The following is a 16,484-nucleotide window of genomic DNA, read 5'->3' as shown; positions in this document are numbered from 1 at the left end:
ATGGTTTACAGTTCCTTGTTCCTGCTCCACAATTGAAAACCATGTATAATGATGACTGCTTGTTTCTAAGTTAAAATTACAAAGAATTGCATATCTTTTATTGGGGAAATGGCATTGGGCAAGGTATGAAAGGGAACATATTTTAACTAGCTAAGAACCAGCTGCAGCTTTATTACAAATAACATTTTTAGTTCAGTCTGTCTGAATTGTAAAAGGGAAGCAGGACACTGCTCTCTTGGCAATGGTGTTAGCAAGAGGAGGATCAGGCCCTCATGTATAATTTCAAATAATAGTTATCAACTTACACTTGTTCCTATTCACTCCATCACCCAAACTTATCACCTGATTAGTGCCTATTGAAGTCAAGGGGAGTCTTTCCACTGATTTGAAAAGGCAGAGCGTGAACAGGACTTGCACTTGGGTCTCCATGCCACAAGAAGCAAATATGAAGGATTTGGGGCTAGAAAAGGAGGGTGGAAAGATAATGGTGTGAAGAGATTTGATGGGAAAGAGAAATCAATGATGGTAAACATAAGTAAAGGGAGAAAGGCTGGTCCCCCAGTCCTGCAGTTCATTGTGCACTGTCAGACTGCTGCACCCATGCACAGCCATGCTGAGGAAATGGATCTCTGCAGGGAGGGGAGCAGTCTTCCCACATGCAACAAAGTGCAGAATTGGGGCCAAAATCAGAAAGTTTAATGTATTGAAAAGAGAGGGGAAAAAACCTTGTAAGATCTTAAAGGAATGAGAATATTTATATAAAAAAAAGGCATGGATAATTTACTGGTATTTTTTTTAAAAATCACATGTCCCCAGTTCTGGCTGGGGAGGAATTACACCTCTACCTCGATATAACACTGTCCTCGGGAGCCAAAAAATCTTACCGCGTTATAGGTGAAACCGCATTATATTGAACTTGCTTTGATCCACCGGAGTGTGCAGCCCCACTCCCCCGGAGCACTGCTTTACCTTGTTATATCCAAATTCGCATTATATCGGGTCGTGTTATATCGGGGTAGAGGTGTAGTAGCGCCCAACTCCTTTTGAATGCCCTGAATCCTTTTCATTTTGGTTTTGAAAAGTTGGCAGTGTCAAACAGTGGATTTTTTTAAAAAATAGTTGTCTCGTTGCATATAATCTGGCTATATGCCAGAAAATCTATAGTCATCCTTCACCCTAAGTAAAGAGCTTTGTCTGAGACTACAGTTTAATTTCAAGATCCAGTCTGTGGCTGCATTTGACAGGAACTTAAACATGCTGCTGGTATCTGTCATGTCATTTCTATCTTTAGGCCAGACTCTCTTTTGTGTAGAGTATTGACATTGTTCACCCACATGCCACTCCATATACCACTGTTTATTGACATAACACATCACTGTAGCCATTAAAGTATAGAAAGGATTGAAGTATGGAATTAAATGAATAGGAGAAGTTGAGCCAGTTTACTGAGGAAGGAAATAGAAATATGTATACAAGTGATGATTGTACAGAGGCTTAGCTATCACGCAAGGCAGTAATTATATGTAGTTCTTTTTGTTTTCATAAAGTTTGTTGCGTGGACAATGAATTCATTTAGCTGTAATAGATTCTGTGGTGATGATGCAAAGGTAAAATGCAGTGAATCATTGGATTCACCACTGCATTGCACCTTGTGTAGTCAGTTAAACCTGTGCAAAATGGGCATAAAGTGAGTGGAGGATTCTGATTTGAAGCATTTTATACCCACTTTGCATGAGAGTAAATAATTACACAAAGTGCAGGGCAGCACAGACTCAGGACTATGATTTCTAATGTCTTAGGACGAGACCACCCTGTCCTGTGAAGAAACCTGCCCAGATGGGTTTAAGGGAGGGTTTGTACTCTGTGAGGTTTACGTGGTGGGAAGGTTTAGGAGGCTGCAGTCCCTCTGAACCCTATACATCTGTGGGATATATTGAGGAATGGTCTCCCCCTTCCACACAGAGGCAGGAAACATCTTGGATGGATCCCCCTTCCCACCTGGTATCATGGCTCCTTAGAGCCTACTTTTATTCATAGGTTAACAAGTGTACTGATTTCTTCTGTCTTAAAGCTGTTAAAAATTAGAAGAGCAAACTTCTATTTGGTAATTTTCTTGGCTTCACAACTTTGTTTTTTATGGGTTAGTAGTAAGAAAATAATGAAATAGAAGGGGTATGTGATTTGTCTGACAAGAGGAATTCCTGAGAGCTACCAACACAAGACTAATTGCAAAATCATTGTCTTATGAATTATTTTTAGAAGAACTGTGTTTACCGCAGGAATATCTATCTTCTGTTTGACACTGGCAAGTTTTTGTCTTTGCTTGCAATATGGCCTTTCTATTGTGCCACGCAAGCTTTGCTGTCATTAGAGAGATGTTAATCTTTATCACAGTTAAAGCACTATTCTGCAATAACCCTTGGAAGGTAAGTACTGTGTATAGAGTCTGTCTCATCTTCAGTTTGGAAGACTTGACATGCTTCTAAACACAACTCAAGCATTCTCTGAGCAGTCATAACAAAGCAATACTTGAAAAAGATTTTAAAGAGAAAATAGGCCAGATCCTCAGGTGCAGTGCAGCTGGTTTCTGTCTCACCCTGGGTGGACTTTGGCTGTAAGCCCAGTCTAAACAATCGAGGGAGGAGCACCACACAGCAAGGGGGGGTCTTCACTGGTATGTGGGACTTTTATGCCATACTCCCTCCTTCCTGCTAACGTAGCAGGGGAGAGTGGGCATGGGCAGGATATCCCTGTGCCACAACAGTTCCAGGCTGTGTTTTCTGCTTTTTGTGGCTGTTACAGGCCAGTGTAAGTCACAACCCACCCTGAGGCTTAAATCCTGTTCTCTTGGAGCTATAAGTGCATGGCAGCATTAACACTTGGAAGCCTAATTGTTTTAGAATTAGGATTCTCTCTCTCTCTCTCTCTCTCTCTCTCTCGCACACACACACTCAGCCTGGGCAATTATCAGATATAAATTCATTTTTCCAGAACCCGATAGCTGAACAGTGGCTTGGCTGGTTTTCTCCATCAGAGAAATATTTATTTTGGGCAGTTTTGTGTTAGTAGATGCAAAGAAGTGTAGAGAGTCATGTGATGCCAGTGCTACAGAGCAAGGGCTTCTTGACGAAGAGATGTAATTTGCAGTTGTTAATATAAACCCCATCTTGATTAGGACTTTTGTCTGACATAAGGGTCTGCCCAATTTGTAAATGGCACAATGCCACCCTAACAGATGGGCATGAGTGTAGGCCACACACACACACACACATACATATAGATATATATATATATATGTATATATATATACAGAATTCTCTGCTGAGAATGCCTGAACAGCTGTCCATACTGATTTTAGTTATTTATAAATAAAGGGCATGTGCCATCTTTAATCCAACTCTGATCTGGACTAGCTTTAACTAGAAAAAATAATTTCCTTGGCTATAGGAGAGAAATTCTTGGCGAGGCTGAACTAATCTGAGTATGGAGCAATCCATTATTATATGGTTTTCAGCTTCAAGGCCAAAGGTTACGTCTGGTCTATTCAGTTTTGATATGACGAGGTCAATGGAATGTAACCATATGTACTGTGTGCAGCATTTAGTATAACTAAAACCAGTGGAGATTACTTGGGCTGTATTTTATCTTAAAATAATTGTTTTTAATGATAAGATAAAGAAAGTACAAGTATGGTCTCAGTCTAAACATTTAAACTTTCCAAATGCCCAGGTTTGATACAAGTGAAGCAATAAACTAAGATAATTATTTAGAGCGGTTACCTGTAATAGGAATGACTAGCCAATAGTGGTTCTTGATCCACCTGCTGGAGGTTGTGGGTCCCCAGCATTGGTGAGTCTGCCGGTAGCAGAGAGCACTGCAGTGCCAGCCATTCAGAATCCCTGCTGTGTTGGAGGACTGAAGCTAGATTGCACAAACTAAAATAGTGGTCAGGGCTGGGCTAGCCAGGAGATCTGCTGAGTCAGTACTTCTCCCAGGGACCGCTGTTACTGAGGCTTCTATGAAATCTGCAACTCCAGGAGAAGTCAATCAGAGCTTCCGGTCATTCAGGACCTCTGGAAAATTGGGTCTTAACTGTGTCAGAGACATTGCTCTTTGTCCAGTTGATAATATATGACAGTGGCCAGCAATGCTGCTGTGTTTCCCCAAAATGTTTTGGGGACATCAAAAATATTCATATAAAGAGTTTTCAAATGGTTAGGGGAGTTGATGGGAAAGTGACTCACATTATAGGACACAACTGGGTTTTCATAAGAAATGAATGTTAGATAAAAGGAAGCTCAGATACGTAGGGGCCCAATTGTTTCAGTGCAAGGGATGTCTTTGTGATTCAGCTGAAGAGCTCCAGTTAAACAACATCTGACTAAATCAGGTTGAGTTGAGAAGAATGGAATGTTAAGTGAGGCCACATTCAAGGTTAACTGGCCAAAGAGTCAATGAACATAAGTTGTTGTCTTGGTGACAGAGATGTGGAAGGCTGTGGAAAAGGAGAGATCCGTCTGGAAGAACTCCCTTTCCCTTGTGGAAACCATTTCTGCATGTAGAGGGCATGACTTGGTTATGTCATTCAAGTCATCAGGGCCTGATACTATTTACCTCAGGGTACTGAAGGAATTAGCTGAAGAAAGCTCGGAGCCACTGGCAATAATATGTGCAAACTCCTGAATGACAGGACAGGTCCTGGAAGTCTGCAGAAGGGCTAATGTAGTGCCCATCTATAAAAAGGGGGGGAAAGACGGGGAACTATAGACCAGTCAGCCTGACCTTGATACCTGGGAAGCTATTGGAGCAATGTATGAAACATTCAGTTTGCGAATACCTGGAGGATGAAGGGATAATCACTAAAAGCAGCATGGATTTATTAAGGACAAATCATGCCAAACCAGATTGATTTCCTTCTTTGGCAGGGTAACTGGTTTGGTTGATAGCAGGAATGTGGTGGATATAATATACCTGGACTTCAGCAAGGCTTTTGACATAGTCCCACAAGACATTCTGATAAGTAAGCTCGAGAAATGCAGGCTCGGCAGAACTACCATTAAATGGATATATAATTGGTTAAACAACTGCAAACAAAGAGTAACTATTAATGGAATTATGTCAAATTGGAGGGAGGTCTTAAGTGGGGTTTCACAGGGATGTGTTCTGGGTCCATTGTTATTTAACATCTTTGTTAATGACTGGGATGTAAGAATAGAGAGCATACTAATCAAATCTGCAGATGATACAAAGTTAGGCAGGGTTGCCAACACTTAGGAGGATAGAGCTAAAGTTCAAAGAGATCTTGATAAATTGGAGAACTGGGCTACTGACAACAAAATGAAATTCAATAAAGACAAATGTAAGATGCTACACTTAAGGAAGAAAAACCAAATGCACAAACACAGAATGGGGGATAACTGGCTTGGCAGCAGCACAGCGGAGAAGGATTTGGGAGTTGTGGTAGATCACAGCCTCAACATGACTCAGCAATGTGATGCTGTTGCAAAAAAAGCAAATGCAATTTTAGGTTGCATTAACTGTGGCCTGCAAGTCACGGGTGGTGATAGTACCACTCTACTTAACACTGGTTAGGCCTCAGCAGGAGGACTGTGTCCAATTTTAGTCACCGATGTAAACAAACTGGAAAGGATCCAGAGGTGAGAGACAAAGATCATCAATAGGATGGAATGCAAGCCATATGAGCAAAGAATGAAGGAACTGGGTATGTTTAGTTTGGAAAAGAGATTAAAGGAGGACATGATAGCAGTCTTCAAATACTTGAAAGGCTGCCATAAAAAAAGATGGAGAAAAGTTGTTCTCTCTTGCCATAGCAGGCAGGACAAGAGACGATGGTTTCGAACTACAGCATAGCGGATTTAGATTAAATCTCAGGAAAAGCTTCCTAACTGTAAGAACAGTAGGACAATGGAACAGATACCTCAGGAGGTTGTGGAAGCTCCTTCACTGGAGGTTTTTAAAAGGAGTCTGGATAGCCATCTGCCTTGGTTGGTTTAGATACTACAAATCATATATCTTGGCCAGGGATCCCATTGAACCCTACAATTCTATGACTTCTAGTCAGGAATGACTCATAACCTGCCCAGTAAAAAATTGAACCTAGGCCTGTTGGATTTCTCTCTCTTACTTTCTTCATCTTCCAGGGCTCTGTGCTATTTTTAGGAAGTATTGGATGTGTGAAAAAAAGATGGCAGAGGCTACTATTTCTGATAACATTTAGAGCAGGGGTCGGCAACCTTTCAGAAGTGGTGTGCCGAGTCTTCATTTATTCACTCTAATTTAAGGTTTTGCGTGCCAGTAATACATTTTAACATTTTTAGACGGTCTCTTTCTATAAGTCTATAATATATAACTAAACTATTGTTGTATGTAAAGTAAATAAGGTTTTTAAAATGTTTAAGAAGCTTCATTTAAAATTAAATTAAAATGCAGAGCCCCCGGACCGGTGGCCAGGATCCGGGCAGTGTGAGTGCCACTGAAAATCAGTTCGTGTGCTGCCTTTGGCACACATGCCATAGGTTGCCTACACTTGATTTAGAGAAAACATGGAACCATGAAGGACTGGTGGATTATTTTCAATTGACAATAACGTTCTTCTTTTAAACTCCGGCTAGAAAACTGTTAAGTTAGGCTAGGTCTACACTACCCGCCTGAATCGGCGGGTAGAAATCGATCTCTCAGGGATTGAATTATCGCGTCTCGTCGGGACGCGACAATCGATCCCTGAATCGACGCTCTTACTCCACCAGCGGAGGTGGGAGTAAGCGCCGTCGACAGGGAGCCGCGGAGGTCGATTTTGCCGCCATCCTCACAGCGGGGTAAGTCAGCTCCGATAGGTCGAATTCAGCTACGTGAATAGCGTATCTTAAATTGACCCCCCCCCCCCATAGTGAAGACCTGCCCTTAGTGTGCTGTCTATTGTAAGCCTGGTCAATGGGAATGCTTCAGTCACTTGTAATGCAGGCAGTTTACTACTTCTGAGGGTTAATTTATTACCTGGGAACCAAAAGCAATTGACTTCAAAAAGTTGTGACAAGCACGCACGCTTCTCAGACTCTCATGGCAATAAAACAGGTAGTGACACTTGAAAGAGAGGGGAAAGTAAAGTGTAGCACGCTGCAGAACTTAATTATGTGGAAACACAAGCTATGAAATATGGCATATGAAACATAGACATATGCTTTCCTTATGCGAGACAATATTTTCCTATTGCCAGAATATGTGAAAGGTCAAATGTATATTTATGCAATTTATTTCCCCTTTAAAAGTATCTACATTGTTTAGAAGGAATGTAACTCCAAACCTTGCATTTTTGAAGCAACAAATGAACAATTTAACACTAGCCTTAATGTGAAATTATTTCCATGTTACATTGTGGGGTAATTCTAGTCAGTTTTATGACAAGTTTTGTTTTGGGGGGGAATATGCAGTGAATGAAAAATTGCAACCAACTGACTACATCTCAACAGCAGCTTTCAAGGACACTAGATTAAAAGATAGGAAGAAAGAACTGATCAGAAATAGAAATGACATCACAACTATATTGGTGTTCATGTTTGATATGGTTTGATACATCAGGCTTGCATAAATCAGCAAAGTACAAATAAAGTATTCAGTTATAACTGAGAATGCAGGCACACTGATTTGTCTGTACCTCTTACTGCATTTGCAATTAAACTCTGCCTTTTTAATAAATAATCCTCAGGTACATTATGAAGAAATACAGGGAAATTCAAACTCATTGCCACATATGCATTCAGATTATTGTATTATGCCATGTAGTGTGACATGCATATTTTAATAGGAAAGTTGACATAAGGAAACATTCCTGGAATAAGAAATATACTTTGTACAGCATTAGATCCTGCACACACACAATCAATTTCTTCAACAGTGAAAATATTTGTGGCTAGCTATATAATTAAATCTTCTGTCCCTGTACCACACTGATTTCATTTCTCTGCAATAGGGCCCTAAAGGAGATCCAGGTTTCTCCCCAGGACAAGCAAAACGTGGAGAAAAGGTAACTGCTTCATAATTACAGAGAAATGTTAGCCACGTTTTTTGTTGTTGACGTTTGCTTATGTCATCTGTATTGTTGGGTTTAATTACCTTTTAAGTCTAGTGCTATGTAAATTGCAATTTTTGTTTTCCCATTATTGTTTGTCTCAGAATGGCTGATGTCTATATGAGTGGCTGGATTTTAGTGTTCTATGATGAAGTAAGCCTCTGGCAACAGTTATGAACCAAAGACAGACATAAAATAACAACACTTAATGGTTCACCTGTAGTTAAATTTTAAATTCTGTATTTGATTTCAGATTTAAGAAACAAAAATTAAAAAGTTAAACTCTATTGGAAGAATTAAATTAAATTCAGTTTGTTAGGACTTGATAAATATGGTACAGTTAAACTGTTGTGTTTATGTTAACTCCTTCACATCAGCAACAAAATATGAGTATTGAAACCTTATAACATCTTAAATTGGTACACAAAGCTCAGAGTGACGATGGTTAAAGGAATACCACCAATTTAAAAATCATATCTCTACCTGAACTTGTTTTACCTTCTGTTGTTGCAAGGGATACTTCATTTTAGCACAACTGAAACATTAGAAATAAGCCTTTGTGACCAGAATCCCAGGGGAGCCAGCTGAGGTCACTCAGTTAGGATGAACTGCAAAGAATGAGGCAGACAATCCCCAAAGCTGGTGGACATTCCAATACTTAGATTTACCAAGCCAGCACAAAACCTTCTGTAATACCTTACTGCTTACCCAGAAGTCAGCAACACAGTTCCCTTAAAGTAACCCAGCCTCAGGCCTCCACCTAGACACCCAAGTCAGATATGACGAGGATTAGTGAAAATCTTATTCATCATATAGGAAAGTTCCACCAATCACAAAGGATCGGACATATTACCTCCCAGGTTAATGAATATTCCAGATCTTACCCAAATACACACTTATCGTCAGTTCTTATTAACTAAACTAAAATTTATTTAAAAAGGAAAAAGAGTGAGTGTAGGTTAAAAGATCAGTATACATACAGACATGAGTTCAATTCTTGAGGATCAAATTCATAGCAGAGATGGTGAGCTTTGTAGATGCAAAGAGTTCTTTTCAAAATAGTTCATAGATTATAGTCCAATGTTTGTATTCAGGGCAGTCCAATCAGAACTGGGATCTCAGTCCTTGTGGCTTCAGCTTCCCCTGCATAAAGCCTCAAGCAGATCTGAGATGTCAGGATCCAAGCCATTTTTTATACAGTTTCAGGCCTTCTTTGACAGCTCAGAGTCACTTGATGAACAATAGACACTCATTTCCTAAGCATCGCCGGTAATTATTCACACTGATCAACATAAGGCAATTGCCTGTTTTTCCACCATTCACAGATTATTTGATATACATTTCAAAGAGAAATGAATACAGCAATATCCCATGTTTATAGTTCATTTAAATGTTAAGATGTTCTTTTGATCTCTGAATTAACAGAATACAGCATAGATAGGGACTGTTTGATTACATTGTTGACCACTACCAATATATATGTAAATACACAAAAACACAAACATTATCTCCCCATATGTTTTTAAGGGTTGAATTTGAGTCATTTATCCTACAGGATACTTAACCCTTTCTGGTCATGCGTCACAGCCTTTTCCCTGTTTTTCAAAATTTGAAAGCCCTCTGTGTATCCGTTTCCCTCTTTCCCATGTCTAGTTTGTTAGGCCTTGATTCCATAGACACCTTAGCACATGCTTAACTTAAAGCACATGAGTTAGGCTCATTTAATTCTGTGGTATTACTCATGTATTTAAAGCTGAGCACATGTGTAAATGTTTGTAGTATTAGGGGATCAGGGGCTTAGTTAGCAGATTTCCCCTTTTGTTTAAGTGAGTCTTTCACCATAACAGGAAAGGGAAAAAAAATTTAAAAGGAAAATATGATTCTAAACAGGCAAACTTGTGGTGGAGGGAACCCGGGAGCAGGTATAGTCCCTGAAATGATCTTATTTTTTTAAACTTACTAGACTTCAGTTTGATGCTGTCTCTTTATAGTATTTTGATGAATTTGCACACAGTCACATTGTTCTGTTCAACTCTCACCCATGTCACTGTCTTCTCTCCAAAAAAAAAAAAAAAGGTAAACCATTCTGTACTTGAAAATAAAGAGCCTGATCCTGATCTCACTTACACTGGTGTAAATCAGAAGTGACTCTTTTTAAATCAATAGCTACCCTTGTGTGCGGCAGGTGTAAGTGACAGAAGAATCCGATCCAGAGCAAAGCTCTGCTTTGAAAAAAGATTATAAAAATGACACCTTCTGAGTCAGCAGATCTGCTTCCTGTGCTTATTCAGGATCTTACCTGCTGACTTTAGTGATTAAAAATAAGCTTCCCCCCCCCGCCCCTCTTTCTAACCCTCTTGACCCAACACAACTTTGAGAGAATGGTCAGAATTCTATTCCAGTTCACACATCATAAACATAATTGTTATCTAAGTTGCAACTGGCTTGCACAGATGTGGCTAAGAGCAGAGTTTGGCCCAAAGAATCTTGATGACTTTGGTGATGGTGCCCAAGCCAGAAAAAATCCAAACTAGAATCAACAAGTCAAGCTGAACTGAAGGACTGTTAGAAAAACATGTTTTTATTTGCGAATGGAACAAACTGGTTCAAGAAGTAATCGAGAGACAATGACTGTGGACACAATTACAGCCGTGTCCTATTAACAGTCACTTTTCAGATTATAACTGCATATTAAGGAATTTAATTGCACTGGGAAACAATGCAGTCACTGCTATGTAACCTTGGGGAAGCAGAAGTCCCATTCCAGAAATACTGTGTCTTCATCATTGGTTTATTCACAAAGGATCTTTCAGCCCTATTCAGCTATATTCATTAAGAACTCTCTTAATGCTAAGAAATCAAAGATTCTGTCCTCCACTTCACCTTAAAGTGGATTCCAAGAGTAAGCTCCTATAGTTAAATTAGTTGGTTATTTTGTCTTTCCAAAATGATTTTCAGTATAAAAATACAGAGTGGTTCTTCATGGAAGCTATGGCTTGGAGGTTTATGATTACAGTTTACTTTTGAATTGCACACCTACTAATTATGGCTGACACTTTAAAACCAATGTGCTCATATTGAGAGTTTAATTAGCATGCTTATTTCATAATGTATATTTAGAGTTTCATTTTAAAGAGCTGCCTATCAAAGGCAAGGCTAAATTCAGAAGTGAGACTAAGCGTGTTTAGAGATCGATTCATTTGGTGAAATGTGTATGCCTCCATTTGGTCCTTCCACTTGCATGTTACACAAATGTAGGCCTGGTCTACATTTAAAATTTATGTCAACATAGCAATGGCATTCCAGAGTGTGAAAAATCCAAGCCCCTAAGCACCATAGCTATGCCAGCCTAAGCCCTGGTGTAGATGCTGCTAGATTGATGGAAGAATACTTCCGTCAACTTACCTGCTGTTGCTCAGGGTGGTGTTTCTGCAGTGATGGAAAAACCCCTTTTGTCACTGTAGGCTGCAACTGCACCGTGGGGTTACACTGTCATGCTACAGCACAGTCGAAGTGAGTCTAAATGTACACAGCCTACACTACCTCTGACTTTGGCCCATTGTGCTGAATGAAAAAATTTGCCAGTTTACTGTTTTCAAACAGATTTAATGACATTTACATTTAGAAAATATTTGGAATACTTCTCACAAACAACCTTTTTGTTTTGTTTGTTACTTGCAGTTTGTATGGAAACTAAACGTGGCAGTCATTTTTTTTCCAGTGCAAGAAACATGTAATATTGGGGAAATCGATCTGATATGAACAAATTGAAAGTTAAGAAATAATTTAAAACTACTCACTTGGAGTGAAATTCACCTCTGGATAAATGCCAACACCAGACCTGTGTAACCACTTCAGTCCTACTTAAGCTGGCTAAAATGTAGATATTCTGAGATTCTGAAATAAATGTTGTTGTTCTGTCGATTCCATTTTAAATGTCCAGGGATAAAGTGAATGTACTGCTTCCCAGGTGTTTATAGTCTTTTCAAATGTGATAATAAAATGAAATGATTTTACCTTACTGTGTTGTACAGGGTGACCCAGGTCCAAGAGGCTTACTAGGCCCTCCTGGTATCAAAGGTCAGAAGGTAAGATTTTCTTTTAATTTTTATATTCAGCTCTCGAGTGTAAGTCCACCAGAAATCAGTGGGGGGGTCTGCATAATTGGGCCCTCCAAGTTTGAGCTGCTTAGTCTGTCTTTGGAAATTCCTTACCTCAGCTATCAAAACCCAACATGCAGGACTGAATCTGAGCCACAGATCATATACTGCATGTGCCTCTTTTTCAGGATGGGCCCAGCCTGGAAAATAACAGATTCTCCCAAGCTATGCAAGTTACAGAGCTCCATAGCAAGCCAATCTGTGTAGGAAAAAGCTCAACCTATCCCACAACAAGCCCCAACATCCCCTTACCATTGCCCCCTACCTACTTCAAAAGTTCCATCTTTAATATCATGAAGTGGATGGGAAGTCAGCAGCAGTGTTCCCTGTTAGCCAGTAGTGGAAGCATAGCTGAAATGCACATCCATGTCAGCCTGTTCACACTCCCATTTAAGCAATACTTCTAGGTTCAGTGCACACTCTGCCATTGGCAAAAGAAGATGGTACATGCTGAAATCTTCCCTTCCACTGCTTGTCTGATCTAGGTAGGGCCAGTATGAAATCTGTCTGAAACTCAGGAGCCTTGAGCTAAGTGAGGCTATAGCACATGTACTGCCACTGTCCATACTGTGGCTAAGTATAAGACTTCGGACCCTATGTGGTCCATCCAGAGCCTTTCCTGAGTACTAAATTAATTGAAAATGTAGTGAGCAAAATGTAAATTAAAAGTTTTTTATGATAACTCCCAAATGGTGTGCTACTCCGTAAAGCTTGTTATGTTTCTGCTCTGGTGTTGTGAGCTCCTTCAAGCTTCAATAAATATACTCCTGCCTGGAAGATACTGATATTTTAAATGAATGAATCCCACTTTATTCTCAGTTTCAGGACTGCCCACCTCTTTTCTATTCATTAATTCGTTCACTGAATCATGTGTTAATTCATTCAGTGTTAGCAATGGAGCTCAATCTTTCAGCACCACAAAACTGGATGTTTTTCAAAGATATGTGTCAGAGCAGCTTAAACTCTTGCCTTGAAGCCAAGTGAAATAAGTTTTAGATTTTGGAAGCCACCTAATATTCACGTAATTATTTCTTCACTAGGAGAAATGTCAAAGCACTGTAAGAAATAAAAACCCCATACTCCATTTAGGAAACTACCCAGGCCTTAACAGTCCATTAGTGTGGGACAGCATGAGGCAAGCATAGAAGTATTCAGGAAAGGGGACAAAAGGGATGCCAAGATTGTAGGAGTGGAGCGAGTAATACGGAGAGTACATAGACATAAAGCTGGAGAAGAAGGGTGGAATGAATTTATAAATTATTTTGAAAACCACCAAAATATTGTTTAATTGGGTTCAGTAATGGGTAGGAAGTCAAGAGGGCTTGTCCATACAGGGCCACTCAGGGAAAATTAATGTGAATTAACTAAAGATGTGAATTTAAAGTGGATTAGTTAAACTTCATTAAACCCCTGTATGGACACTTTCATTCAGAATTAAAGTGGCCTAAATTTGATTTGCTTTAATTCACTTCTCTTGTGTTGACCAAAAGCATAAATTTACTCTTTGTAACCCAAAAAAGGAAGAAGTTACAAAATTAGTTTAAAAGCTCCTAGGAAATGTATTTCGCTTGTCCACAAACCTTGTGGGATTTAACAAAATTAATCCAATTTTAAAGGCCTGACTAAAATTTTCATTTCTTATGTGGGAAAATTCCCCTCCAGCAGCACCTGTTCTTATCCAAGTTGGAGATTTATCTGGTAGCCTGCTTGTTATCACCAATTGTCACCAGCAGAGCTGTGGCATCTTCTGAGTCCCAAAACATATACTGCTTTACTGTATTGTCAGGTTCACAGTTTTGCTTGGAAAAGCAAAGCAGTTTCTACTTAATTTTCAATAAAATCATGTTAGGCTATGTCTACAATACAAGCTAGGGGTGATGGTGTTCATTTGCTCATTGGCACTTTTACTCTTTGTTTCCATGTCATGTAGAGAGTAGACACTAACTGGAACCCCGTTTCAGAAAACTCCAGTCTGAACTAATCTTGTAAAATCACTGAGTCCATGAATTATGTTACACCTGTAAATACTAAAGAGTATTTTATGCTTGATGTTTAATGGACCTAGGTCCAAGCTGTGCAGTTTTAAGATGCTTGATCTTTCCATATCATTACCAGATATACCCAAGACGATGAATGTATTTTCAGACTTCAGTTGAGTTGGTAGCTTGTTTTCATTTTGGAAAGTCATTTCAGAGTTGTGTGTGCAAATTGTGCAATAATCCAGGGAAAACAGGGAAATCCTTGGGGAAAAAAAACATTCTCTTTTGTTACTTCACATTTGATTTTGTTAAATGCTGTTGGGGAACTGCTGAAGTGTGTATAAATGAGTAACATAATTCTTTTAACACATAACTATAAAGAACACAAAAAAATCCATAAATTCATTGCTTCCTAAGTCCTGTTTGATTTTGGCAGCTGGTTCTGATTTTTATCTTCCTTTAGATTGATCTGCAGTAAAATGATCAGCATTTAAACTGTGACATAAGTTTTAATGTGGACTAGCTCTTGCACTATTTCAGGTCTCTCTTTTAGGTAGAATAATACCAATTTATTTATGCCCATTTCTTGATAATTGCCCTTTTCCCATTGACTTTAGTTGTTTTCCTGAAGAGTTCAGGCTGACACTTTCAAAGTAGCATTGGAGATTTAAACAGTCATTGTCCCTTAATTTTAATGGTGGAATTGAATATTTCATTGGTAACATGAGGGCTGCATAATGCCTACTACTGCCCTCTCCTGGACATAATTAGACCTGCTCAAAATTGTGAATAAAATAATAAGATATTTTTCATCAAAATTTGCCTGATTTGGAACTTTTGTGAAATTATGTGCAGTACTTATGCAATAGTGTGCACTGTTACAATGATTGTGAAAATTTTGGGGTCTATATTCATATTAAATTTTTATTTTTTGAATGGATATGGTTTGTGATTAGTCATGTGCTACGTGCTCTTGGTTCTGGTTTCCTGAGTGTCTGAATTTAGCACAGATGGGGAAGAGATTAGTAGAAACGAGAGACTGTGTTAGTAGAGTTTCCTTGAGGGATCTCTTTAAAAAATGCTGCACTATTCTATGGTAATCCAGTACAGTACCCAACATCTGTGAGTGTGTGTCCTTGTCTTAATAGTTTATTGCGTTGCCATTGACTACATATTTCTACTGCCTGCAACATGTTTATTATGCAGGGCCAATTTTTGCCCAGTTACACCTGTGCAAATCCAGAGTAACTGTAATGAAGTCAGTATGGTTACTCCAAATTTAGACCTGTGAACAAGAACGGAGTGTTGTATCGTTGTCAGTCCTCTGAGGTCTGGTATGTTTGTTTGAAGCATCCATACAAAAAAGAGGAGCAGTAGCAGGAGAGTTCATAATATGTTGGTGAACAAATAATAAATATCTGTGGGAAATTTCTATATTTCTATGGTAGTGAGTGGCTGAGTTTATTTCACAGAGAGTGCTATTTTCCTAGAATAAGAATGAAGTTTGATTAAATGAGAGAAATTCTTCCATTGCTTTCAAAGGGAAAAGCACTCTCCTTTGAATGCTGTTTTAGGTAAGTTTTCATATGTGTTTAAGATAGAATATGTTGATATGGCATAAATGTACTTTTGCCTTAAACTGGTCTTATTATTTACCAAGCAGACAGGATCTGGGATTTACATGTGAAGATAAATAATGTGGATCACCTCTCCCTAAGTAACAGTACATTTTCTCCTACCTCTGTTTCTTGCCCTTCAGCACCTAGGCTAGGCAGGGAGGAGAGGGAGAAGCTTCTTTCTTCATTATAACAACTCTAAAACTTTCACTGAAAGTTGCTACGGTAACCAAGTAAATTAGCTTTTGATTGCTCCTCCCTACTAGATACACTGGACCTGATTCTTCCCTCCTTTACACCATTTATAAATCAGGATCGACACCATTAAAGCTAACAGAATTACATTAGTGTAAAAGTCGTGTGACAGCAATATTAGGCCTTCTGCCCTTGTTAGAGTCCTTGCTGGTTCCACATTAAAGTGAAGGTCTGGTTGCAGCAGTAATATAAAGAGCCAGATACTTACCTTTCATATTAGTGCCAGGGCTTGTCTACACTGCAGAGCCTTTGCTGGTAGAGCTGTGCCAGCATGGCTAAGCAAAGCACCATAGTAGAGAGACAGTGTCTGTCAGCAAAAGGAATTCTTCTGACAGTATAGCTGCATCACCTCCCCAAATGACATTAGCTATGTAACAAAAGCATCCTT

At 39.2% G+C, this 16,484-nt stretch overlaps 1 protein-coding gene across 5 annotated transcripts in view; it reads left to right on the top strand.

The window, feature by feature from the left end:
- The window catches only part of COL24A1 (collagen type XXIV alpha 1 chain), a 234,615-nt gene that overhangs the window by 43,751 nt on the left and 174,380 nt on the right, over positions 1-16,484 (top strand). For all 5 annotated transcript variants that reach the window (XM_065554165.1, XM_065554163.1, XM_065554162.1 and 2 more), the window contains exons 6-7: positions 7,988-8,041; positions 12,121-12,174. In XM_065554165.1, the coding sequence (XP_065410237.1) occupies positions 7,988-8,041; positions 12,121-12,174 (108 nt within the window). The remainder of the gene's footprint in view (positions 1-7,987; positions 8,042-12,120; positions 12,175-16,484) is intronic.

Source organism: Chrysemys picta, chromosome 8, assembly GCF_011386835.1.
Source record: "Chrysemys picta bellii isolate R12L10 chromosome 8, ASM1138683v2, whole genome shotgun sequence".
Classification (NCBI taxonomy): Eukaryota; Metazoa; Chordata; order Testudines; family Emydidae; genus Chrysemys; species Chrysemys picta.
Note: the sequence above shows the minus strand (reverse complement) of the source record. Positions and strands in the feature narration are given on the sequence as shown.